Below are 24,633 nucleotides of genomic sequence, written 5' to 3' on the forward strand. Positions count from 1 at the left end.
TTCTCTCCTAACTTAATTTTCTTAAGTTGATATTCTGAAAAGTTAAATGTTAACAACAACTCTAACATCCTTATGTATATCTGTAGCACAGTGTCAGTGATGTCAATATGGACAGAGTCAACTTGCTCTCAAACTTGAAAACAGAGATAGATCATATGCAGCCAGCACAATTATTTTAGTCCCAGAAAAAGGATAATTCTATTTGTGTGGCACATTGCTGCATCTGAGCTAATAAGCCTCACCTCATTTGAAAGCAGGCTGTTTGCAGTTGAAAGCCACATCCAGTTGTCATCTGGAATGCAGACATTGCCGTGGCTTCCTTAGTACATTTGATATAGGGCACATACTTCTTAGTTAAGGAAGTAGATCAGTACAGAATTGTTATTACTTTATGTTCTGGGTGAAAAATAGGTTAATGTACCTCAATGCATGTTTAAAATGTCTCTGGCAGCATCTTGCAATGTCTAGAGGCAGCCTGAGCGATTAGTCCAAGCTGCTTGCCTAGCTTGACAGATGAAGTCAGGCAAGATGAATCCTACTGCTGGTATTGCCTTTATACATTTGTTGCTTTTGTGTTTGCAGAAGCTGAGAACTTAACTAGCAAAGCTATCTCAGACCAAATAAATTATTGGTGCATGAACAATTAGCATTTTAAGACTAGACTCTGGCTGGTTTTTATTGGCTTGCTTATACTTTTAACCAGCAATCACTGAGCTGTACATAGAGGATATGTAGTTGTACATATCAGAGTTCTAGTTGTTACTGTCATGAAATGAAATACTCTATTTAAGGACACTTCATATACATGCTTGTTGCTAGCAGAAAATTATTGTAAGTTCTGCTCTAATCTGTGTAAAGGTGTCTCAATGAAAACCTGGTTCAAAACTCTGCTTTTAAGACTTCATTATCCATTGAGTGGGCTTTTCTTGAGAAGCCAATTACTAGTCCAGTTAAGTGTCAGAAATACCAGAAACAATAGTAGTTCTACTGGTCTTATGTTATTTCCAAAACTCTTCCTAGTTTGTTCAGCTGTTCCTGTTTGGTGAGAACATGCAAGTGCTTATAATTGCTATCACTTGTTCACTTACTTTCTAGTATTGAGTCAAGCAAGGCAGGTTTGTAAGCTCTGCAGAATAATAATAGTCAGAAATTTGTTCTGCAAACTCCAGAATATTCAGTGAAGATCCAAATTCTGTCTAAAAAATATACAGAGTTGTAGAGAAATATTTATATTGATTTACTTTAACTTATAAACTTAAAAAAACCCAGTAATACCTTCTAGTTTCTCTTTTCTGAAAACTAGTGTCTTGTAGTGAGGTGAAAGTAGATGAATGTTGGCAAATATGATAACGTTAGGAAATAGAAGCAGTTGGTTGATCTTGGACAGATGAACATTTAAGTATATGATTTGATATAACTGCCTACAAGTCTAGTACTAATTCAGCTGTAGTTGAAATGTCTCTATTAAGAATACAATAGTATTGTTTCAGTTATGCAACATGGCTATCTCCTGTTCCCTAGTATTTTAAAACTGGCTTTTCATTTCACTTTTCTAGGTTCGACATGGTGCAGGTACTGGACTGAGAGAGATACTTAAAGCTCATGGTAAAAGTGGTGGTAAAATGGGAGATAGCTCTCTAGAGGAGGTAAGTTTCCAGTCATGTAAACTCAATACTTTGCTTAAACGAAGTTTAGAAAACAGACTTCTTAAAATACTTAAACTTTGCAGCAAGTGGGTGACCTGGGGGAATGTAAACCATGAGACTTGTCTGCTCAAAATTATCTGGTTGACATCACAATATGCACTGATGAAACATTCTTTTTAAAAGGCCTGTGCAGAAACCAATACTACTGTACTAGTATTAGTACTACTATACTACTGTATAAGTAACCATTAATATGTTGATTGTGTATAAAGTTATTAAAGACTAGCTTCCATGCTAGAAAATACTGTTTTCAAGTCATGGTAAAGCTGTGCTGAAACTAAATTGACAAGTTGATTATATAACTCTAGTGAAATCTTAAGAGTGTCTCATTCTACTTGCTTGAACAGTAAGGTGACTCTGTGAATCTGGTTACTTTGTTATGAGAAAAAGTTTAGTGTTTTTAAAAGGAAAACAGTTTTTATAAAATAACCTGACAGTTACAGCTTATTTACTAATAGTGAATCTCATCCAGATTAATACTGACTTTGCTGTAAAAGCAGCTGGGAGGGCTTGTGGTTTAGAGTGAAGGATTGAGGAGATGTAAATCAGTTTATTTCAACATACTTTGTACTTGGGGAAAGCAAAAGCTTCTCTCTCTTCTTGCTTCCACGTGGGGTAGTATTTGTTCCATGGAGATTGCTGGATAATAATAACGCAGGCTGCAATTGTAAGATACTTTAAACCATTTCTTAACTATTTATGGAAAGGGTGTGTGTACTCCAGCTGTTGTACATGCTGTATGCTGGGTATAATTCTTTGACATGTATGGGAATATGAAATCCCTAATATGTACATTAAAATGACAGTTTTCAAGGGAAGTGGGGATCTAGTAGGCAGACAGTGGAGATGAGAAAGATGGTGCCTGAGCAGTTGCTTTTATGAGGCTTTTACTCTGAGATTGAAAACTACGGAGTTATTGGTCTCTCACAGAGGCCAGAGCTTCAAGACAAGTTTGTTTTAAATTGCTTGTTAAATCTGGAGCTGAAAAGCAAGTTCCTTTCACTGGGTCTCCCACTCCTTTATAGTTTATTTATAAATATGCTTCAGACATATTAATTGACTTGCCTAGGATGAGTTGACATGGGTCAGTATAAGTTTTCTGGATGACTTTACCTTTGTATGCTGTATAGGAATAAAATTGTCTGTCCACCCTAAGGAGGTGCTTTCTAGCTGTTGTGTTTTAACCCCAGCTGGCAACTAAGCACCACACAGCTGTTTGCTCACTCCCCCCCCATGGGCCTCTCTACTGGGATGGGGAGGACAATCAGGAAACTCATGGGTTGAGAGAAAAACAACTTAATTGAAATAAAGTAAAATCTTATAATAGTACTAATGATAATAACAGTAATAATAATAATGGAAAGGAGAGTTAAAACCTCAGAAAAACAAGTTCTGCACAATACAATTGCTCACCACCCACTGATTGATGGCCAACCTGGCCCAAAGCACTGATCAGCCCCTTCTGGGTAACTCCCCCAGTTTATATTCTGACCATGACGTTCTGTGGTGTGGAATATCGCTGTTCAGATCACCTGTCCTGGCTATGGTTGCTCCCTGCTTTTTGTAGGTCTCCTCACTGGCAAAGCATGAGACTCTGAGAAGTCCTTGACTTAGTGTGAGCATGACTTGGCAACAACCAAAACATCAGTGTGTTATCAACATTATTCTAGTACTTAATCCAAAGCATAGCACTGTACCAGCTACTGAGAAAAACCTAACTCTGTCTGAGTCAAAATCAGGACACCAGCCTTTCAGTAAAGGTATTAGGTTTTTTTAAAAAAAAACTGAAACCAACCAGGTTATGATGTTTGCAGTAACCCAGGTGAGCTGAATTAATGCTGAGTACTTTGCCTTGACTGACTGCAAGGTGACTGTATTGAGTCAGTTTGAACATTTGTTGTATCTCTTACAAATTTTAGCTAAAGCAAGCATATCAGAAATGTTTTATGAACATAGTCAAGGTGTTTGATTTTTTTTTTCTCTTTTTTACAGATGATTCAGCAGCATCAGGAGTGGCTAGAAGACTTGGTTATTAGACTTCTTTGTGTGTTTGCATTAGACCGATTTGGAGACTTTGTTTCAGATGAAGTAAGTTAAGTTTGAGAGGCAGATCAGCAGTCTTCTGCAGGATACAACACTGCAGCAATAGAACACTGACAGTAGTACAGCACAGATAACACTGTGCCTTTTTACAGTGCTGCTGCATGTGCCTGTTGTAACTACTCACAGATGCTTATTAAAAAGTAGCTGATACATAAATTTTGCCTTGTTTGTGTAGCAGTTTGGTCATCTGACTCTACTCAGATTGATTTTTCTCTAAGTCAAATTTCATACAGAAGTATCTGTTTTATCATTTCCTTTTTCCTAGGTGGTAGCACCAGTACGTGAGACTTGTGCTCAGACTTTGGGAGTAGTATTGAAACACATGAATGAGACTGGAGTTCATAAAACTGTGGATGTTCTCCTGAAGCTGCTTACACAGGAACAGTGGGAAGTGAGACATGGTGGTCTCCTAGGAATAAAGTATGCTTTGGCAGTACGTCAGGTAATAACACTCATGACAAATTGTAGAGACCTTTGGATCAAAAAACTCTGCTCCAGGTACAGGATGTGGCTGAACAGTAGGTAGATATGATAAAACAAGTTTGCTTGCATTGCAGTCTCGTGGGTTATGAGATGTGTGACTGCACTTTTATATCCAGGCTGCAATTATATAGTGAAGCTGTACTGTTGTAACTTGATAAGTTACTTGCACAGAACATAATAAATAGAGGCTGTACTTGCCTAATTTTGATGATACTTTCATGTGTGAAGTAGCAGAGCTGAATGCTACCAGAAGTTTAGTCTATTTGTTGTTGGTATTCTGCAAACACTGAGCTTTGAGCTGACATTTGAGTTCATTCAAATTTATAACCTAGGTTTTTAACTTCGTGAATGGTAACTTAAAATACTTATAGTCTTGGATGGGTAGCTTTTCTTTAAAACAAACAGGTCAATTAACACAGAGTACATCTCAATTGTTTGGATCATTACATGCTTTTTAAGTTTAAAAATGCTTTTGATTTTTTTTTTTTTTTGCCAGGACATGATCAACACTTTATTGCCTAAAGTATTGCCTGCAATAATCGAAGGTCTGCAAGATCTGGATGATGATGTCCGAGCTGTTGCTGCAGCATCTTTAGTACCAGTAGTGGAAAGCCTGGTCCAGCTTCAGTCTCAGAAGGTGACTGAACTGTTTTCTATAAGTTCTGATTGAGAAGTTCACTTTTGGTGAAAACGAAGAAAATAAGGCTTAGAGGCAGCACTGAATTTTTTTTTTCTCTTTTTTTGTATATAGTAATCTCTTCTTATCATTTGTGTAGGTGCCTTTTATTCTTAATACCTTGTGGGATGCACTTCTGGAGTTGGATGACTTGACAGCTTCCACAAACAGTATCATGATCCTTCTTTCATCCCTTCTGACTTACCCTCAGGTCCGCAAATGCAGGTAACTTTTTAATTAGTATTGCTTCAGTTTTACGTGCTTGAGTGTCCACTTATTTGCAAATTGTAATAATGAGTGTCTTTCAAATCGTGTGCCAAGGAGATGCCTAATTTAAATCAATACTTTAATTTTACTCTTGTTTTTCCTTAAAGTGAAAGTTAGGACAGTGCTTCTATTTTCATTACGTTTGTGAAATGCAACAGAAGAATTAAACAATTAGGCATTGTTTATATGTGACTTCTTTACCTTCTCTCTCCATTCATCTTGGGTGGTTAAAGGATGTTGGCTACACTCATATGGTGGTCCTGCCCACAAGGAGCAGACAAACTCCAAACAAGAGACCAAATTGTGTACATTAAAACACATTGGCATACTTGTAGAACTTCGCTCTTGGAACAGTTCTGGAGAAAGCTACAAACATGGAAATTCACATTAGTAGGACACCCAGTAATTCTGTGACTGGTTGAAGACAATGCCTAGTTCCTCTCTGTTTGGGACTCTGGCAAATTAAAGAAATTGCATCTTAGTAGTTTAAATTTTTCATAATACACATGGTAAACTCACCACATCTGCACTTAAAGTAGATGCTTTATGCATTTTCTCTCTCATCCTATGTGATTGGCATTGCTGAAGCTGGTTTCATTATGTGTAAAGTCATAACTTTAGGTACAACTTTAGGCCTAATAGTAAGTTCAAAACAGAAACAGCCCCTCCTTTTTTTTTCTAAACAGTTGAACAAAAGCCAAAGTATAATGGGTGGTGGGAAAAACATGGTAAAAATACATGCTTGAATTGACTAGTTTTCTAGTCAGTGGGGTTTTTTTCTCCTGTAACTGTCTTTCCATCTCCCCTTCCTCTAGTATTCAGCAGTCACTCACAGTTCTGGTCCCACGTGTGTGGCCATTCTTGCACCACACTATATCTTCTGTGAGAAAAGCAGCTCTGGAAACATTATTCACGCTCTTGTCTACCCAAGACCAGGTAAGAATTAGTTATTAGTGTTTTAATGTGATACCTATTGGAATATGCTTAGTCATGTGATATCCTTGTTTCAGAGTTCTTCAACATGGTTGACTCCAATTCTACAAGACATGTTGAGGCACATATTTCAATTTTGTATCTTGGAAAGCAATCAAGAAATTCTGGATCTTATTCACAAGGTATTTGCATGCCTTACCACATAGCTATATAGTGTTTGTGTATCCTGGTCTTTCATATCCTCTGTGCAGATAAAAAGTAGTGTGTTCCTGTTAATTATTTTGTAATTGGCCTATGTGATGCTTTCCTAGAGAGTGAATGAGAGATGGTTCCTACAGTTTATCAGCATATGTATGATTTTATGTAGAGCCTGTAGAAATTTGTCATGATTTTCACTATGGTTCTTTCTTTCCCAAGGTGTGGCTGGAACTGTTAAACAAGGCATCTGTACAGTATGTGGTTGCAGCTGCTTGTCCATGGATGGGAGCCTGGCTCTGCTTAATGATGCAGCCATCTCATTTGCCCATTGACTTAAACATGTTGCTAGAAGTAAAAACTAGATCAAAAGTAAGTGAAATGTGACCTCACTAACTGTTCTGAGGAAAGTGTGAAATTGCTTAGCTGTATATGGAAACACATTCTAAGGATGTTAGAGGGGAGTGGTGATGCCTTTCTAGAACTCTAAATGTCAACTGTCTTACAAACCTCAATTTTGTAGAGCAAAAGAGTTCATGTCAGGTTATCCATGAGAATAAAGTTCTGCCATGCAGTATACTCTATGTGAATATTTCATAAAATCTTTATTTACATGGTTCCAAAGCCATCTGTTTGCAGGACTGAGCTAAATCTGAAAGCATTGTGTTTTTTCTGAAAACATGCTGAAAGATGTTTCCTTTTTCCTCTGTGTATTTACCAGCTATATGTTGAGTATTAGTCTTAATGTTATAGTCAAGGAATATAGCATACATTTAACAGGACCATAGAATGCTTGTAGTGGAGAGGTGATTTGCAAGTATTAACTACTTTAAGAAGCCTCTTATCAAAGAAATATTCTGTCTTAGTCCAACTTTTACATGATATTGTGGTAATTGGAAGTGTTATGGAATATGAATTCATGTTTTCATTACAAACATACTTACTTGCAACCTCTCCTTTTTTCCACAGGAAAAGGCAGGTGCTAAACTGCGTCAAGGTCAAACCCAGAATAAGGAAGTGATTCAGGAATATATTGCTGGGGCAGACAGCATTGCAGAAGATCCAGCAACGAGGGATTATGTTGTCATGCGTGCTCGGATGATGGCAGCAAAGTCAGTTGACTGAAAATATGAAAAAGATACTTAAAAGCAATGTATTTGTTTCATTATATATAGCAGCTTTTCCAAAATCTAATTATGTAGACTATTTTGGCATCTTAATTTTTAATCGTTAATTGCAGAGTAATTGTAACACTAAAGTGACTGTTCTTTTCCCTCTTGTCAGGTTGCTGGGAGCACTTTGTTGCTGCATTTGTGACCCAGGTGTAAATACTGTTACTCAAGAAATAAAGCCAGCTGAATCATTAGCTCAGCTCCTGCTCTTCCACTTGAATTCTAAATCTGCCTTGCAGAGGATTAGTGTTGCGTTAGTAATCTGTGAGTGGGCAGCCTTGCAAAAGGTAGGGTGTTTCTGCAGCAAAAATAAATTTTACTTGCTATCTCAATCCACTGCTTGTCATGAGCTACTTAGCTGAAATAAGATTTGGGTTGATAAGCTAAAATGGTATTTATACATCTAAATACTAAAATCATGATTCTTAGACAATGGAGGAATACGGTGCTCAGTAGCTAAATGCTCACTGTCAGAATTATGAATCAGTAAATATGTTCACATTTTTTCTACAAATAAGTCTGTTCTCAAGATGCATGTTATCCAAGGTCAGTCTTCCTTTTAAGGTCTTTCCTCTATTCAGTATCATTTCTAGTGGCAGACTGAAGGTTTTGTTCCTAATCATTAATATTCTGGGTTATGAATGTTAATGGTCCCTCTGAAAACTGGATTTTTGTAGCTAGGTTGAGCTGTTTAGCACCCAAAACTGAACAAAAGAAATTGTGATTACTCAGAATTGCAAACTGTCTTTTCCTGTTACAGGAGTGTACAACTGTGGCTATTTGTGTGCAGCCTCGTTTACTTGGAGTCCTTTCTGAACATCTCTATTATGATGAAATTGCTGTTCCTTTTACCAGAATGCAAAATGAATGTAAACAACTCATCTCATTATTAGCTGATGCACACATTGACATTGGAAACAGAGTAAACTGTAGTGTATTTACAATAGATCAAGCTAATGAACTGGTAAGTAGAGGCATGCCTGCCCTTCCTTCAAAAGACTAGGAAATAAACTAAATTCTAGACGACCTAGGCCCCTGCCTCTGACCTTTTAATCTCCTTTTAATGCCAAATCTTTCACAGGAAACAGTAGTCAACTGAGTGGGGAAGGATATGGAAAGCCCTGCAACTACTTTGTTGTGCTGATTTTTTTTTTTCCTTAGATTTTTATCCCAGTCTCTTTCCTCAAAAGAGAAACGACTTAGAAACAATTTGTTCATGCATGAGGCCTTGCACATCCTTTTTAGATTCTTGTATTCACATTCTCCTTTGCTTACCTGTCACCTGCTTATATATTTCCAGAATATCTGGATAGAACTGGTAGATATGGGACAGTCTAAACCTGGAGTGCATAAACTGCTCTTTGGAAATTTAGACTTGAAATTCTTATAAGATGCAGTTCAAGATTCCAGAAACTACATCTTGGAGCATTTCCTGTTACTTGCTGAAAAAAATGGAGATATTTGGTCAAGTGACTCATATTCTGCCATGAGAGGATATCCTGTTTTACAGTAAATGAAACAGATTTGTAATTATTTTTTTTCCCTTTCCTTAGGTTACTTCTGTTTTCAATGAAGTGACATCATCCTTTACTTTGAATCCTAAAGTTCTACAGCAGTTGGACAGTAAGCGACAGCAGGTCCAAATGACTGTTACAGAAACAAATCAAGAATGGCAAGTGCTGCATCTGCGAGTGCACACATTTGCTGCATGTGCAGTTGTGAACTTGCAGCAACTTCCAGAAAAACTAAATCCTGTTATAAAACCCTTAATGGAAGCTATCAAAAAAGAAGAGAATACACTTGTACAAAACTATGTGGCTTCATGTATAGCAAAGTTGCTTCAGCAGTGTACGACAAGATCTCCCTGTCCCAACTCAAAGATTATAAAAAATCTCTGCAACTCCCTCTGTGTGGATCCACATCTTACCCCACTAGCAGCATGTCCTGCTCAGCCTCAGACTAGCCATGAAAACTCAAAAGGTACGACATCTGAGTGCCAACATTCTTAAAATATGCCTGTGCTTATTTCTGAAATGTTAAAATGAGTATTTGAGTGAGTCTTGTTTTCAGTGGTTTTAAAATGCCAGCAACTGAGTTTTTATTAGTAATGGTTTTATTTAGGTATTTTAAACTAAATTCATGTGCAACTAATGTGTATTGTTTTCAGAACATATGTGTATAAAAGACTTCCAATTTTCAGTTATTGACATTGTCCTCTTATGATCATATTTCACTTATATATGCTACAAAGTTTTCTCTGGAATTGAGTAAGTATGGGAATTAGAATAGCCTGTTAAAAAAAGTGAGTTGTGTTACATTCCATAGGCTAATAGTAAGATAAAAAAAGATGAGGATAGTGGTCAAAATAAACAAATAATCCTGTACATGCAATGGTCATGGATTCATTAAATGGCTGTCCCGCACTGCAAGTGTGTGCACTGAATGAACAACACAAATTAAGATCTTAGTAGTCTAAGATTCTCACCTGCTTTAAGGCTTGACCATTGTACATTTTACTTATTCTTTACGAATGTCCTTCATCTCAGAGTAGAATAACATTATATGATGAAAAAAGAAACTCTTTAGTATAAATAGAAACATCAACAAATCCAAAGATACTGATGACATCTGTTACTGTATCATGACAGAAGTATTGGGCTGTTTGTAAAGGACACAGAATGTAAGTTTGTTTAAACTTTAGAACGTAATTCATTTTTATATGAAATAAAATTATGCAAACTTCTTATATTTGATTGAAGTTTGTTACCTGTGCTTCTTGCTGAATAAGAATTTGTATGGTGGTTTGCACGCTTTGATTTTTCATTCCGAGTCTGTAATGTGCTCTTAACAGAGTAACTGTGTTCTGTACTGAAGTGCCATTGTCCTCAAGGATGGAAAAAGTTGGGCTTTTTTTGAAGCGCAATCAGCAGGTGACTTACAGATAGCTGTCTCTTCTGCCAATGTGTTAAACTGCAGCTTAAATTGTTGACAGCTGTTCTCTCTTCCTTTAGGGCCCAACTCTGATAAAGATGGGATGCAGCATACAGTTACTAAGCACAGGGGAATAATTACGCTCTACAGACATCAGAAAGCTGCTTTTGCCATCACAAGTCGGCGAGGTCCTACTCCAAAAGCTCCAAAAGCCCCTATTGCAGATGTCCCCACAGGCAGCAGTGGAAGCATTCCTACAGAGCTCGATGAGGTACACTTCAGAAGTTTGAATTTGCAACTTCACAGCCACCCCTCCTTTCTGTTACTTTGAATTCACTGGAATTGATATCACTATAATAGGGATGCCCAGGATCTCTTCATGAGAGAACTAAGCTGATATGAAGTTTGATGATACAAGCAGCATGTTTGTATTTTAAATCTTCAGTGTGTCATTAAGAAAACTAATAACTCCTGAAACTTACGTTTACTGCAGATTAGAAATATCAATATAAATTCATACGAATAGATTTCCACAAACTGCTGTGATTGTGTCCTGTTACACGTGCCAGTCATCTTGATGTGTGCTGGATGCCTCTGAAGAATTTAAATCAGTAATTGAAATGTGACTGGCTTTAGAATGTGTGTGCAACTTCCACACTTAATAGTCTAAACTTTTTTGCTACTGTTTTATTAATTTAAAATCTGTATGTTTTAATAAGATCCTAGTCAAGACTGTGATTCCTAAACAGTGTTGTGGATTTTGTTCTTGATTTGTTACTGTTTTTTATCAATTCTACTTTCCAAAGAGAGTGGAACAAAGAGCAGGGGTTTAATAACAAAGCAAGTATTGCTTTTCATAGGTTTTGCTACTGTTCTTGGTGTCACTGTATTGGCAATATCTGAGGTTCTGGAACTGGAACCAGTTGGAAAACATCATGCTGAAATGGACCTGTGTCAGCAAAAGCCAAATCTCAAATTCATAGACTTCAAATAATCTGTTATAAAAGATTTTTATTTTTTTACCCCTATAAAGAATAAAGTAACTAACTTGGGGAAAAAAAATCAGAATGTAGTGTCATAGGTATAAACCAAATTGGATGCCTATATTATGGGAGCTTCCTTGAAAATAATTGTTTTTTTAAATGTATCTGTCCTCACTACTTCGATAAATTGCTTAATTTTAGGCTCAGAAACCTTATGTTGTACAGAGAAGAGGAGCTGAATTTGCCTTATCTACTATAGCTAAACACTTTGGTGCTGAAATGGCAACAGGATTGCCACATCTCTGGGATGCTATGGTTGGTTCATTACGGAACAACATTCACATAAATAATTTTGGTAACTACACTTCTGATTTAAGCTGGGAGGGCCAGTAGGCTGGGGGCAATATATCAGACTTAAACTGAACACCTTTTCTGTTTTTACCAGACCGGAAGTCATTACTGGAAAAAGGAGATGCTCCTGCCCAGGAGCTGGTAAATTCCTTGCAGGTTTTTGAAACAACAGCAGCTTCAATGGATACTCAGCTACATCCTCTGGTAATTAGCTTCTGTATGAAACGCTTCAGTCTGTTCATTGCTACTGTTTTAAATTATTGTTTTGTAAGGCTTCTTTTTAGATGTTCTATTTTGCTCAAATAGTCCCTCATTAGCCTGCCTGTTCTCTGACTCCTGTGTCCTGCTCTTGATAAACTGAAGACATAGCCTTCACCAGTTAAGCTGTGCAGTTGTAAAGCTTTTTTTACCCCATGTTCTGTAGAATATTAAATTCAGTATTTGTTTATGCAGGTTGTAGAATAAACCAGAAAAGCAAACGGCTACCTACAATTTAGCCTTGGCCTATTCTTTTTTGAATGAGATTATTATCATAACTCAAACTTCAGAAACATTTATGCTATTCTGTTGCATTGACATCAGCATCTTGGCTCTGCTGTATTTTAATCCTGTATTTCCTGAAACTGGAGAATGGACTGATAATACAATGCGTTCTCTTTGTAATGGAAGTATAGATAAAAATGTGGTTATGCTGCACTATGTAGTTGACTGAAATGATTTGTCTTACAATAGTCTGACATGTAGTTTCTGTGGCTGGAGTGGGAGCAGACTGGTAGTGATAAAGAGAGTTTACTGCCTGTGTAACAGGCTGAAGGTTGTCAGAAAGACTGCCTGTGCAGGGAATGCAAAAATTGTGGGAAACTTCAGTTTACCCCCAATTAGACTAGATTTGATCATTTAAAAAATAATTTCCTTCTTTGAACTGACTATTTCTACTCAGGAGAGAGATCCTGGAGTTAGAATGGTTCTGTGAAAGTATCAACTGAATGTAAAGTACTGGTAAAAAAAAAAATTTAAAGAAATGGAGGAATAGTCATTCTTATGCCTGCATCTGAACACAGTTTTCAGTACTAGCCTATCTGCAGTACTATATTTCAGAATAAGTATAGTAGCTCTGGAGAGGCATAGAGAAGGGCAACAGGATGGTAAAAATACTTGACAAGGCTCCCATCCAAGGAATAAGTAGGCCAGAATTCTGGAAGAGATGGGTAAAATGAATGGCTGTAGAATTCTGAGCAGATGGAGAAGATTCATGTGGAATTTTCTTACCTATCTTAATAAATTACTAAAATGGTTTCGAGTGCATTTTGCATATGACATGGAAAGACTTCCTTTAAGTGTATTTTATATGTATGCATACGTGTGGTGTGTAGCTATTGTGTAGATTAGTTTTGAGGGTGTTAATTCTTTATACAGGTTTGAAAAATCACAGAAAGTCAAGGAGGGTGGAATTGGTTCACCAAAGCTAATATTTAGGGATCTTTACACTAGGAAAAACCTGAGCATCGGTTTAAGATACCTGATATAAAAGTGTATTTATACTGATGAAAAAGAAGACATATAGATACACACATCCCCCATTAGGAAGATGGAGATTCCTTCTGAGTGTCTTTCTTGTCACACAGAATTAATGAGATTCCTAACATGAATAATTCATCAGCCTAAACACAAATGGGATGAGTCTAGGACAAATCCGCTAGCTGGAAGGAATTCTTAAATCTGTGTCTGTATTTAATTGATAATTCTTTTTTTTTTTTTTAATAAAAAGTTCTGAGTACTTAGTACTGTATTTTCAGTGTGAAACACATCCTTGCCAACTAAGGGCTTCTTTAATTTTCATTTGGACTAAACTCCTAGCTCCTTTTTTACTGTGAATTTTAACTTCATTGGGGAGTAATACTTGTTCGAAGTTCAATTACCTGTTTCTTCTGAAACTATTTTTTAGTTTTAAGCAGTTAGGTCTTGTAAAGGAACCACTGCAAGCATTCTTAAATGACTAAAAAAGACTGTTTAGTTAAAAAAAAAATCACTAATTTGTTTATAATTCATATTAACCTTTCCCCCCCACCCTTTTCTCTGTTCAGTTAATACAGCATTTGCCTCACCTTTACATGTGCCTTCAACATCCCAGCACTGCCGTGAGACACATGGCTTCCCGTTGCGTGGGTGTTATGAGTAAAATAGCTACCATGGAAACAATGAATATCTTTCTAGAGAAAGTTCTACCGTGGCTGGGAGCAATAGATGACAACACCAAACAAGAAGGTGCAATTGAAGCACTGGCATGTATCCTTGCTTGAGTATTCAGAAACACAGAAACTTCTTTGCTATTGCTTAATTTGGGTGAACAAAAACTGTTGCCAGAAAAAAAAGGGAGGAGGAATGAAATAAAGTATTAAGCTGTTTTCCTCCTGTGGAATGAAGCAGAATAAACTTTCATTTCCATTGCCCTTATTTTATCCATCAGATGAAGGTTTGGTTTCTCAAACCATGCAGTTCACTGGGCTAAATGTTAATTGGGTAGATCAGATTTCCCTGCTTCTGCATTGCTTTGTTACTAGAAATCTTAGTCATCTGAATGTAACGTATTAATGACTTTTCCATATTGAGTGTGAAGTCTGCTGGGTATATATTTGTCAGACACTCCTGAACTGTTACAAACTATTTCCTTAATAACCAATTCAGGTGTAATGGAGCAGCTGGATGTTGGTATTGTTCCATACATTGTTCTTCTGGTGGTTCCAGTTCTGGGTAGAATGAGTGATCAGACAAACAGCGTACGTTTTATGGCTACTCAGTGCTTTGCAACATTAATTAGACTAATGCCTCTTGAGGTAAGCTCAAACTCTTAAGTATATTGAGTGTATGAACTATCCTGTATCCACTTTTTGACCAGCTGCAAAGTTCAGGCTTCTGGCTTATTAAATGCTGAATAAGTAAATGGTTTTATAGATGTTGAGTCCCTATCAGATAATGGAAGTGTCCTTTGTAAGTAAAATGAGCAAAATGGGACCCTGTGTTAGGAATTGTCTAAATTAATGTTAAAAAAAAATTTCTCCTTATAAGAAGCTCATTTTAACTGTGTACACAAAGTTTAAGGGTATATTTATTAATTTTGTGTGCAGTGCTTGTTCTGTTAGTTCGGGCTCAAAAGTTTTAGGAGTCACATGTGCACTCTCCCTAGGTATGTGTGTTGCTGTGTATGTGGTCAAGAGAAATTCATAAAAGCAGTACTGCTTTTAAAGGAAAAAACAAAATAACAATAGAGAGAATGTGGATATAAGTAGAGTCACTTATTTTTAGTTCTTAAAATCAAAAAACCTTGCCCTATGTATTTGGGCCAAATATTGTGTATTATGATGCAGTAGAGTTTAATCAGTACAGACTTGCTTCAGTTTTTCACTTCTGCTACAATGTTCACACCTCAGACGCTTTCTAATGTTGTGTATCAAGGACTACAATGCTTCTAAGTAACTTGACCACCAGATGGTAATAGAAGACAGTTTAGAATACATTTCCATGGTAATAATGAAAACCAATTGTCAATTTAATGGGTTTATTATATTTTTAACATAATAAAACCTTAGCATCTGATAACTAGCAATCTGCCTTAACAGGAGCACTTACTTTTTCTGCATGCTTACACTGAAATGTTGAAGTTGAAAGTTAGCGAAAAATGAAATAATTTCTGGCATGTTCATTCTGATACCATTGTCACCAGTGTCCTTCTTTGTATGTATCTTAAACACAGTCCTGTGGAATACATATAGCTTAGGTTTTGGGGGTTTTAAAAGCTATTTTAATAGAATGTAGTGACCATCTCTTAAAAACATAGCATACTTGTTCTATTAATTGCATGCATATGCACAGTCACGTCATATTTCTTTTCCATAGTTACTAGGGAAGTGCCTTAGAATTTCCCTTTCTGGTTAAGGAAGTTCAGTATCAGATACTGAGCTATATTAAATATATATATGGGTTTTGAAGTAAAGCTAACTAAAGGTGGAGGTGGCCCAGAAAATTGGGGTGACAGATGTGATGATGGGAAGACAGCGTTGCCTCTTCTAATGTTTATTACTAACAAACAAGAATGTCTGAGCATGTTTGGCCCCCAGATGGATTCTTTGGGCTTCTGGCCTGATGTGGGAAGTACCTGGGAAGCAAAGATTTGCTGCTACAAACCTTGAAGGAGGTTTAGGTTTTTCCTTCTCTCAACAGTTTCGAACTGCTTGAATTCACCCTATGGATTTCAGTAACGCTTTAGATATAACTCCCCTAAATAGGAGAAAAATCCATCAAACTTTAGATAGTAGCTTGTGGTTTAAGAGAAAAGAGTGTCAAAGGCTTCTCTAGCTAGCCAGATAAACTCTCTGATTAGAGGTAGAATAGCTCAGTCATAGAAGCTTGACCAGAATTTTTCTTCTTGTATCAAGTTTTTCAGTGTGTCCTTTAGGGCAGAATTTGTCACATCCTGGATATGTTGACCCGCAAGTAATCAAACAAGTATGGCACAAATACAGTATATAAATCCTGAGTTTGGATTCATGCAGTTGAGAAGATTGCAGATCTTTACTGTATGTTTAAAATGTCTAAGCTTGTATGAGGTTTTATTTTTTCTTCTTTGTGTTACAACTAAGCCCTGTAGGCCTTACATTACTGCTTTAAAAATGTTATCCTAGGCTGGCATACCAGATCCACCAAACATGTCCGAAGAATTAATCAGGATGAAAGCTAAAGAACGTCACTTTCTGGAACAATTACTGGATGGAAAAAAACTGGAAAACTATGAAATTCCAGTACCAATCAAAGCAGAGCTCAGAAAATATCAGCAGGTAACAGCTTATACTTTGATTTTAAAAGAGCAGTAAGTTGCAGTCCGATACAGTTTCATGGACTGGTAGGAGTTGTTCAGTATTGGCTTCTTGCTTGTGGGTTTTTTGAAGGTTGTTTTTTTAGTTGTGCAATGTGTATCTTGGACTCCTGAGTAAGGAAGAAAAAATGAAGTAATGCATATTTCTTATACTGGCAAAATGATATTTGTGATATTTGTCCCCTGTCTAGATCCTGCTAGTTTTCTCAGGGAATGGCCAATGGGCTGTGCCTTGTTTAGGCCAACTGTGGCAGCTCACCACTCTAAAACCAGGCCTTCCTGGACTGTTTGGACATTTACATTTTTCCCTTTATCCCCCCTGCTTTGATGGAATGGGCTGTAGTGGATGCATTTATGGTGGGAACCAGCTCATAGTTTGGCACTGATGGATGATAGAACATATGGATGTTTGAACTGAAGCATAACTACCTAAAGCCAGTTCTTACTTCTGAGGCACTCTTCTTTTTCTGATTTCAGGATGGAGTGAACTGGCTGGCATTTCTCAATAAATACAAACTTCATGGAATTCTTTGTGATGACATGGGCCTAGGAAAAACTTTACAATCCATTTGCATTCTTGCGGGTGATCATTGCCTCAGGTAAGCTCAAACAACATTCTTTAATGTTAGGTTTTAATGATAGGTTTTGTCTGTGTTAATGACTCTGGACATAGTCCTGAGCAACTGGCTTTAAGTGACTGTGCTTGAATAGGGGATGTTGGACCTGATGGCCTCCAGAGGTCCCTTCCAACCCCACCTCTTTCTGTGAAAAACTCCTTTCTTGTGTTCTTAAAGGGCTCAGGAATACGCAAGAACAAAACTGGTGGACAGTGTTCCTCTTCCCTCACTGGTGGTGTGCCCTCCTACACTCACAGGACACTGGGTGGATGAAGTAGGCAAATTTTGCTCGAAAGAATATCTTAATCCACTGCACTACACAGGACCTCCTACTGAGAGAGCAAGGTAATCTATCTTGCATTTATGACTGGGATAAATATCACACGTGGAATTTTGCAATTCACTTTACTACTGAAGCATAGTTTGTGGGCATGGGAAAGCTTGCAATGGTATCTTTAAAGGCTGAAATAATAACCTTTGTAAGGAACACTTTAACTCCTTTTTTTTTTTTTGCTTAAGATTGCAACACCAGGTGAAAAGACACAATCTCATAGTGGCTTCATATGATGTTGTAAGAAATGACATCGACTTCTTCAGGTAAGAATTGGCTTGTTTTCAGAGATTTTTAATAGCTTAGAATTTTAAATATTACTTAAGTCTGTGTTCTTCCTTTCTAGAAATATTAAGTTTAATTACTGCATTCTTGATGAAGGCCATGTAATAAAAAATGGAAAAACAAAGCTGTCAAAAGCAGTAAAACAGCTGACTGCTAATTACAGGATAATTCTTTCTGGGACACCAATCCAGGTAACTGCCCTTTTTTTTTTTTTTTTTTTGGATGAATAGCAGAAAACAAGCAAGACAGATCTATCAGTCCATTTTATTGTACCTTTTATCAATCACCTTGTTCAAAGTATACATTGCAAAACAGCCTTTTGCTGCTAAATGCTTTAAATGCCATCTTTCTCCTTTCCTAGTTTACCCATGTATAGGGGAATGGGTGCAGGTTTTGTGGTACTAATGATGTTCCAAAGTTGTCAGCTAGACTTCCCCTACCATTTGTTTTTTAAGTATCAGGCAGGGATAGTGAAATTAGCAGGAAACACAGTTCTGAGAACTCCAGATTTGGGGCTTTGTCCTGATGACTTCTGTGCAGTATGTGTCTCATCCAGGACTAAGATAACTGGTGTTTCCCAGGTTTTGTTGTCCAGAAGAACTCAAGGTGTGGCTTAAGACATCCAACACAGTAGGAAGTCCATTTATATGTTCAAGTGCATGTAGATGTATTCCTGTCACTCAGTTGGATGCAAGAGCTACCAAGCTCCTGCAGCTTGGAAGTGTGTTGAAGTGTTAGATTTGTAGGGTTTTGTAGGCGGCGTTAAATATGTACAGAAGTTTCTCTAACTTGTATTGATTTATTTCTTTTGAAGATAATTTATCAAATGTTTCTTTTTATGTCCAGAACAACGTCTTAGAGTTGTGGTCATTGTTTGACTTCCTTATGCCAGGATTTTTGGGCACTGAACGCCAGTTTGCAGCTCGTTATGGCAAACCAATACTGGCAAGTAGGGATGCCCGAAGCTCCAGTCGAGAACAAGAGGCTGGTAAGGACCAAATGTTCAATCTTTGGTATTTTGTTTTAGCCTTTTAAATGAGAACTGTTACTGAAAAGAAAGCATGGTCAGTTCCAACATCAGAGACTGGGGGGCAGCTGATTGTTTTGAAAATCTTTTTTCTTCTAAAATAAAGCTTCTGTTGCCCTCACTAGGGGTTCTTGCAATGGAAGCACTGCACCGCCAAGTTCTGCCATTCCTGCTAAGGAGAATGAAAGAGGATGTGCTGCAAGACCTCCCACCCAAAATTATTCAAGATTATTACTGTATTCTCAGTCCTCTACAGGTATGCTTAAAAAGGGGATGAAAGTTTACTTTTTCAATACAGTTAAGACCACAAAGGAACCACTTCTGTATTCTTGTGTCAGTCTGATGTCAGCTCTGACATTCTCTAGGACCACAGGGCTAAAAGGGTTTTCTGGTATGTGCTTAAAAAACTAATTTTAGCCTAGTTGTAATAGAGTATTTCTTCAGTTTAATTTCCGGCATTTCTGTTGTTCAGGAACATCATCTAGGCATATGCAGGCTGTTTTTAGATACTTTCCAGGCTGAAAGAAAACAAATGACAGGAGATTCCATTATTAAAGTTTATGTTGTGTTGCATATGAAATAGCTTTCTTGATGTATGAGAATTCAGAATTTTAACTTGGAACTAAACTCTGAATAGGACTGTTTGTTTTCTGTTGGGGGAAAACACATTCATTTTCTTGTCTGGGGCCTCATCTGCAGGTTCAGCTTTATGAAGATTTTGCCAAGTCTCGTGCCAAATGTGATATTGATGAAACCGTTTCTTCACTGAATGAAGAGACTGAAAAACCAAAGCTTAAAGCTACAGGTCATGTATTTCAGGTACAGGTTGCTTTAGTAATTTTTATTTCCTAGCACATACACTCCTGATAACTGTATTTATGGGTTTAATAAATTAAAATGAAAATACTGAACTGAAACATTTGTGGCTATATGATCTAAGTAGAATATTTATGCCTTGATTATGATGAATAGCTGTTGTTTTAAATTATGGGTTTGTTTTAAGAAGCATAACCCTGTCTTGTATTTTTAATGTGATCTGCTCAACTGGTGTTCAGCTGTTTTGTGGATCTTGTAAAAACTGATTACTGAAAGAGCAAAACCTCAAAACAAGGGAGAAGTAATTTGGACTTCATCAGCTGTTATACTACATCATTAAGATTCTAAAACACGGACAAAAAATTTCCTTAAGGTTAGATCTGAATTTGTGAAGGTTTGTGATCTTACAGAATTGCAGATTAAGTCTTGGCTAATTGGAAACAACAATTCTCAAAGGCTCTGCACTGCTCCCAAACCCACCTCCACTATTGCACACTCAGGTGAAAGTGTGGGAGATGTTAGTCTTTGTACTTCTCCTGCAACAGGGACCAAGATTACTATGCATGTAACAGTTATGGGATACAATTTGAAATACAGGTTTTATTAATGTAAATGTCCAACTTTATTTTCATGAAAATACACCATAAGATCTAGATTGTGAAACGTGGCTGAGTGGCCCCTGTACTTATAGTCAATTTTGTTCAGCCTTTTTCTGGATCTACATTCTTGCTAACCATTTCTTTGACCTTCACTTCCTAAATAAGGCATTGCAATACTTACGGAAGCTATGCAACCATCCAGCCTTAGTGCTAACAACCCAACATCCGGAATATAAAAGAATTACAGAGCAACTTGCAGCTCAGAATTCATCCCTTCGAGATATCCAACATGCACCTAAACTGTCTGCTTTAAAACAAGTAAGTAGACATGCTGTTGTGCCTTTAAATTTTCTAAATGTCTACTGATGTTATAACTTAGAAGGTTTTATTTAAGATTTTATCAGTATGAAAACTCTTCTTAATGAAATTAAGTAGCAAATGGAAAAGAGTACAAGGATATTCCAGGTATATTTTTCCTGATAATTCAAGGGGGAAAGGGGAACACAATCTTACTTCAGTGATGATGTTTACATAATTTTTGCTGCCATATTGGAAACCTTTTATTTTGTTCTATTTCTGTCTTTTTGGTTGCAGAAAAACTTGTCTCGTGTATTATACAGGACACTATTACCTTGATAAAGTTAAATTGTACTACTTACTTAAATTCTACTGTAAGTAAAGCTAAATGAAGAAAATTACTTTTCTGGCAGTGCTTAATTTTTTTCATAGTTTGACACTGAAACCAGACTTTGCCTTCTGTCATTTAAGTGACTGTCACAGGCTTCCTTCTGTAGTTTCTTTCATTTTTACTTTTGATAGTCCATGAATGTCAATACTTACATGAGGTCTACTGCCATTCTGATGATACACTTCAATGCTCTGTTACTTTAAGCTGCTGCTAGACTGTGGTTTGGGGAATGGTGGATCTTCAGAAAGCGGTACAGAAGCTGTTGTGGCCCAGCACAGAGTACTTATCTTCTGCCAACTTAAAAGTATGCTGGATATAGTGGAGCATGACCTTCTCAGACCTCAGTTACCTTCAGTCACTTACTTACGACTAGATGGCAGCATACCTGCTGGTCAGAGGCATTCCATTGTTTCACGGTACGTGTTATCCCCTCATAACCATATGGGGCCAACTGCAATGACCTGTATGGTGCATAATTGTTCTTTTGTCTACCTCAAAGCAGTTAAAGCTCATACATTCTTTATTTAAATGAAACTTAACCATACTTAACTTTTTCTTGTATGCAGGTTTAATAATGACCCATCTATAGATGTTCTTTTGCTCACCACTCATGTTGGTGGATTGGGACTTAACTTAACAGGGGCTGATACAGTAGTATTTGTGGAACATGACTGGAACCCAATGAGAGACCTGCAAGCCATGGATCGGGCACATCGCATTGGGCAGGTGAAAACCTCTTCACTTCTCATAAGTGTGGTTTTTTTCTTGCTGAACTTGAATTTGGGTATGATAGATTGTAGCGTATAAAAAGTGACATCTGTGGGTTTCCGCCAAGCTTCTGTTCATGCTGATTTCTTGCAGATATGCCAGATGCTGAAGTGTGTACTTTCTTATTCCCTCTCCAAATTGGTATGCCACCTTCTCTATACTTCCTGAGCTGCTGAGGAGAGGCCAGGAAAGAATCACCCTTCAGTATAGGAAGAGATGTGACTGAGGCAAGGAACTGAAGGGAAGCCCCACAGGGTTGTCCTTCTCTGATGCTTGAACAGGGAAAGAATGACTGCTGTTAGTCTTCCTGTACAGATGCAGTTGAAGATGCCTCTACTATACACTGGCATATTCTTTTCATCTAACATTTGTCAGACTTACTGAGTACAGTTACTGAAGGGTAACTCCAAGCCAAACTGCTTCTAGACTGTCCATGATGAACACTGAACGCTTATGCTCTCCTAAATACCCAACATGATACTTTATAGCTAAGTGTGTGCTTTTCTTTCAGAAACGTGTTGTTAATGTGTATCGCCTGATAACCCGGGGAACTCTGGAGGAGAAGATCATGGGTCTTCAAAAGTTCAAAATGAATATTGCAAATACAGTGATCAGCCAAGAAAACACGAGCTTACAGAGCATGGGAACAGAGCAGCTTCTTGATCTGTTCACTCTTGACAAGGTAAAGAAACATTTTTACAAATACCTACCAAAAATAGAGTAAGCTTAAGGAAAAGCTTTGCTTTGAAATGTAAAATTTAATCACATGAATGCTTTAAGTTGCACTGATGAACAGTAGACAGCTCTTCGAAAAACAGGAGGAAGTGATATTTCCCCAAAAGAATCATTGGACTTGAAGAATTTGTTAGTCCTGAAAAAGTTATTCTGTATATTAACTGTATTTTTTTTTTCTTTTGCAAAGGATGGGAAAACTGAAAAAGCAGATACCTCTACCTCTTCTGGGAAAGCATCAATGAAATCAGTACTCGAAAACCTTGGAGAACTTTGGGATCAAGAGCAGTATGACACTGAATACAGTCTTGAAAACTTTATGCATTCGTTAAAGTAACCATCACATATTTGTAATACAACTGCTGCTAGTTCACATTTTTCTGCTGATATTCAGCAAACTTCAAAGCATATAGAGTGAACCTTTAGCTTAATGTGTAAATAGACTTATTGAAAGAGGAATCTTTAGAAGAGTGGCACCAAGTAGTGTCACCTGTTTCACTGGGAAGTTATTCTGTCTTAAACGTTTGCACTGTATAGAAGAACTTTAAATGTACACATTGTGAGGTGGTTTGAATTTTACTTGTTCTGAACAGCTGCAGATTCTTACTTGGTAGAAGAATTAAAACAAAGCAGGTTTTTACATTTGTTAACAAGTGTTACTTGTGTTTTGAAGTTAAGTCCACCATTATTTCTTTCTGTATCTATAATAGTTTTGTACAGTTGTTTCAGTGAGTACTTCAGGTTTTTCAGTGTACATTTTTCTTTTAAACGCAACTTGCTTTTATGGTGTATTAAGGCAGTTTTCAACTTTAACTTACATTTGGATCATTTCAGGACTTGTATCACCAGAGGCAAAGCCTAGAAGCCTTGGAAGTATTGAATAATTAAGTGGCACTAGGCCTGTGCACTCACCTTTGTACATTGAATATAAATATATCATGCTATTCAGTCTTTTGACACCATCTTGAGAGAACAGCTCACTTGAACTTTTTAATGTAATGAGCTCTATTAAATACAGGTAGTGGCCTATTTGAGGCCATGTTTGCATCCTGTTAGCAAGGGTGTACTTTTTTAATTTAGCTATAAGGCTAGAATATAGCCACTTTGAGAGATGCATGTATTCAGTATGTTTCAATCCTATATATTTTTTGTAAGTAAAAGAAGAAATTAAATATACAGACAGACGTTTTCCAGAAGTAGATTTTACACTGTCTAGGATTCTAAAATCCATGCTAAAGTGACTGTTTACTAAACTGATGCATGATTTAAAGCTTCTTAAAGGAATAGGGAGGACTTTTTTCTTTAGGAGAAAAAATATATATAGAAATACCTACATTCAGTTTGAGGTAATGGATAGTTGAAATTGTGTAACAAAGATAGTAAAGGACTTTAATAGCAGTAAGTGAGATTAATATGGCTGTATGTTGTGCAGCTTTTTATAAAAGGGAGGCAGTAGTAAAAGTGTTTCTAGATGTGCATATGTACCAGTATATGCACTTTTTATAAATATTAAATTATAGATAACTTACAGCAGTTGTCTGAATACATAGAATATATGTATAAATATAAAACCTAAGGTTTATAGCTTGCTGTGTGCTTAAGCATCAGAGCTTAAAAACCACCAGAGACCTCAACTATTGTAAAATAAGATTGTTTTAAAACTATATAAATCAAGACAGTTCTGCAACATTGGAGATGAATTAATGTCACATTTCAGTAGTTATGAACTGCCAGATTGTAACTAAAATAGCATTCCACAAAAATAAAATAAACTGGGAATATATAACTTGGTTTTGTCCATGTTTAGTTTTGTTTCTGTAGAGAAGACTTAGCTGGCTATATTAAAAAAAACAATGCTTTTGGAAATTACAGCTGGATTACTAGTATTAGTTCATTTCTACCTTCATACTTAGAATATTTCTGTTGTGGTTTTAACTGATGATCCAAGCAGGGAAGACAAGATAGGGCTTGGTGTTCTGTTTGCAGAGAAGTTACAATGCTGGAAATACTGCATACTTGAAGATAACTTGGTGCAGTAATTTGGTGACAGTGCCTAGAAATAACAAGATATTTGAATAAAGAAACCTCTTTAGTCATAAA

At 36.9% G+C, this 24,633-nt stretch overlaps 1 protein-coding gene across 2 annotated transcripts in view; it reads left to right on the top strand.

The window, feature by feature from the left end:
* BTAF1 (B-TFIID TATA-box binding protein associated factor 1) overlaps nucleotides 1-24,319 on the top strand; it is a 50,821-nt gene extending 26,502 nt beyond the window's left edge. The window contains exons 10-39 of one of the 2 annotated variants that reach the window (XM_032694240.1): nucleotides 1,557-1,646; nucleotides 3,699-3,794; nucleotides 4,075-4,251; nucleotides 4,789-4,929; nucleotides 5,069-5,193; nucleotides 6,051-6,171; nucleotides 6,246-6,350; nucleotides 6,586-6,735; nucleotides 7,333-7,475; nucleotides 7,648-7,822; nucleotides 8,296-8,499; nucleotides 9,089-9,515; nucleotides 10,547-10,737; nucleotides 11,651-11,804; nucleotides 11,895-12,004; nucleotides 13,885-14,086; nucleotides 14,486-14,634; nucleotides 16,480-16,632; nucleotides 17,148-17,269; nucleotides 17,465-17,632; nucleotides 17,807-17,884; nucleotides 17,965-18,094; nucleotides 18,750-18,891; nucleotides 19,056-19,186; nucleotides 19,630-19,749; nucleotides 20,511-20,663; nucleotides 21,238-21,449; nucleotides 21,600-21,759; nucleotides 22,313-22,483; nucleotides 22,724-24,319. In XM_032694240.1, the coding sequence (XP_032550131.1) occupies nucleotides 1,557-1,646; nucleotides 3,699-3,794; nucleotides 4,075-4,251; nucleotides 4,789-4,929; nucleotides 5,069-5,193; nucleotides 6,051-6,171; nucleotides 6,246-6,350; nucleotides 6,586-6,735; nucleotides 7,333-7,475; nucleotides 7,648-7,822; nucleotides 8,296-8,499; nucleotides 9,089-9,515; nucleotides 10,547-10,737; nucleotides 11,651-11,804; nucleotides 11,895-12,004; nucleotides 13,885-14,086; nucleotides 14,486-14,634; nucleotides 16,480-16,632; nucleotides 17,148-17,269; nucleotides 17,465-17,632; nucleotides 17,807-17,884; nucleotides 17,965-18,094; nucleotides 18,750-18,891; nucleotides 19,056-19,186; nucleotides 19,630-19,749; nucleotides 20,511-20,663; nucleotides 21,238-21,449; nucleotides 21,600-21,759; nucleotides 22,313-22,483; nucleotides 22,724-22,870 (4,647 nt within the window). In that variant the 3' untranslated portion in view covers nucleotides 22,871-24,319. The remainder of the gene's footprint in view (nucleotides 1-1,556; nucleotides 1,647-3,698; nucleotides 3,795-4,074; nucleotides 4,252-4,788; nucleotides 4,930-5,068; nucleotides 5,194-6,050; nucleotides 6,172-6,245; nucleotides 6,351-6,585; nucleotides 6,736-7,332; nucleotides 7,476-7,647; nucleotides 7,823-8,295; nucleotides 8,500-9,088; nucleotides 9,516-10,546; nucleotides 10,738-11,650; nucleotides 11,805-11,894; nucleotides 12,005-13,884; nucleotides 14,087-14,485; nucleotides 14,635-16,479; nucleotides 16,633-17,147; nucleotides 17,270-17,464; nucleotides 17,633-17,806; nucleotides 17,885-17,964; nucleotides 18,095-18,749; nucleotides 18,892-19,055; nucleotides 19,187-19,629; nucleotides 19,750-20,510; nucleotides 20,664-21,237; nucleotides 21,450-21,599; nucleotides 21,760-22,312; nucleotides 22,484-22,723) is intronic. The other variant, XM_032694241.1, reaches the window with a different exon arrangement.
* The last annotated feature ends 314 nt before the right edge of the window (nucleotides 24,320-24,633 follow it).

The sequence above is a fragment of the Chiroxiphia lanceolata genome, chromosome 8 (assembly GCF_009829145.1).
Source record: "Chiroxiphia lanceolata isolate bChiLan1 chromosome 8, bChiLan1.pri, whole genome shotgun sequence".
Classification (NCBI taxonomy): Eukaryota; Metazoa; Chordata; class Aves; order Passeriformes; family Pipridae; genus Chiroxiphia; species Chiroxiphia lanceolata.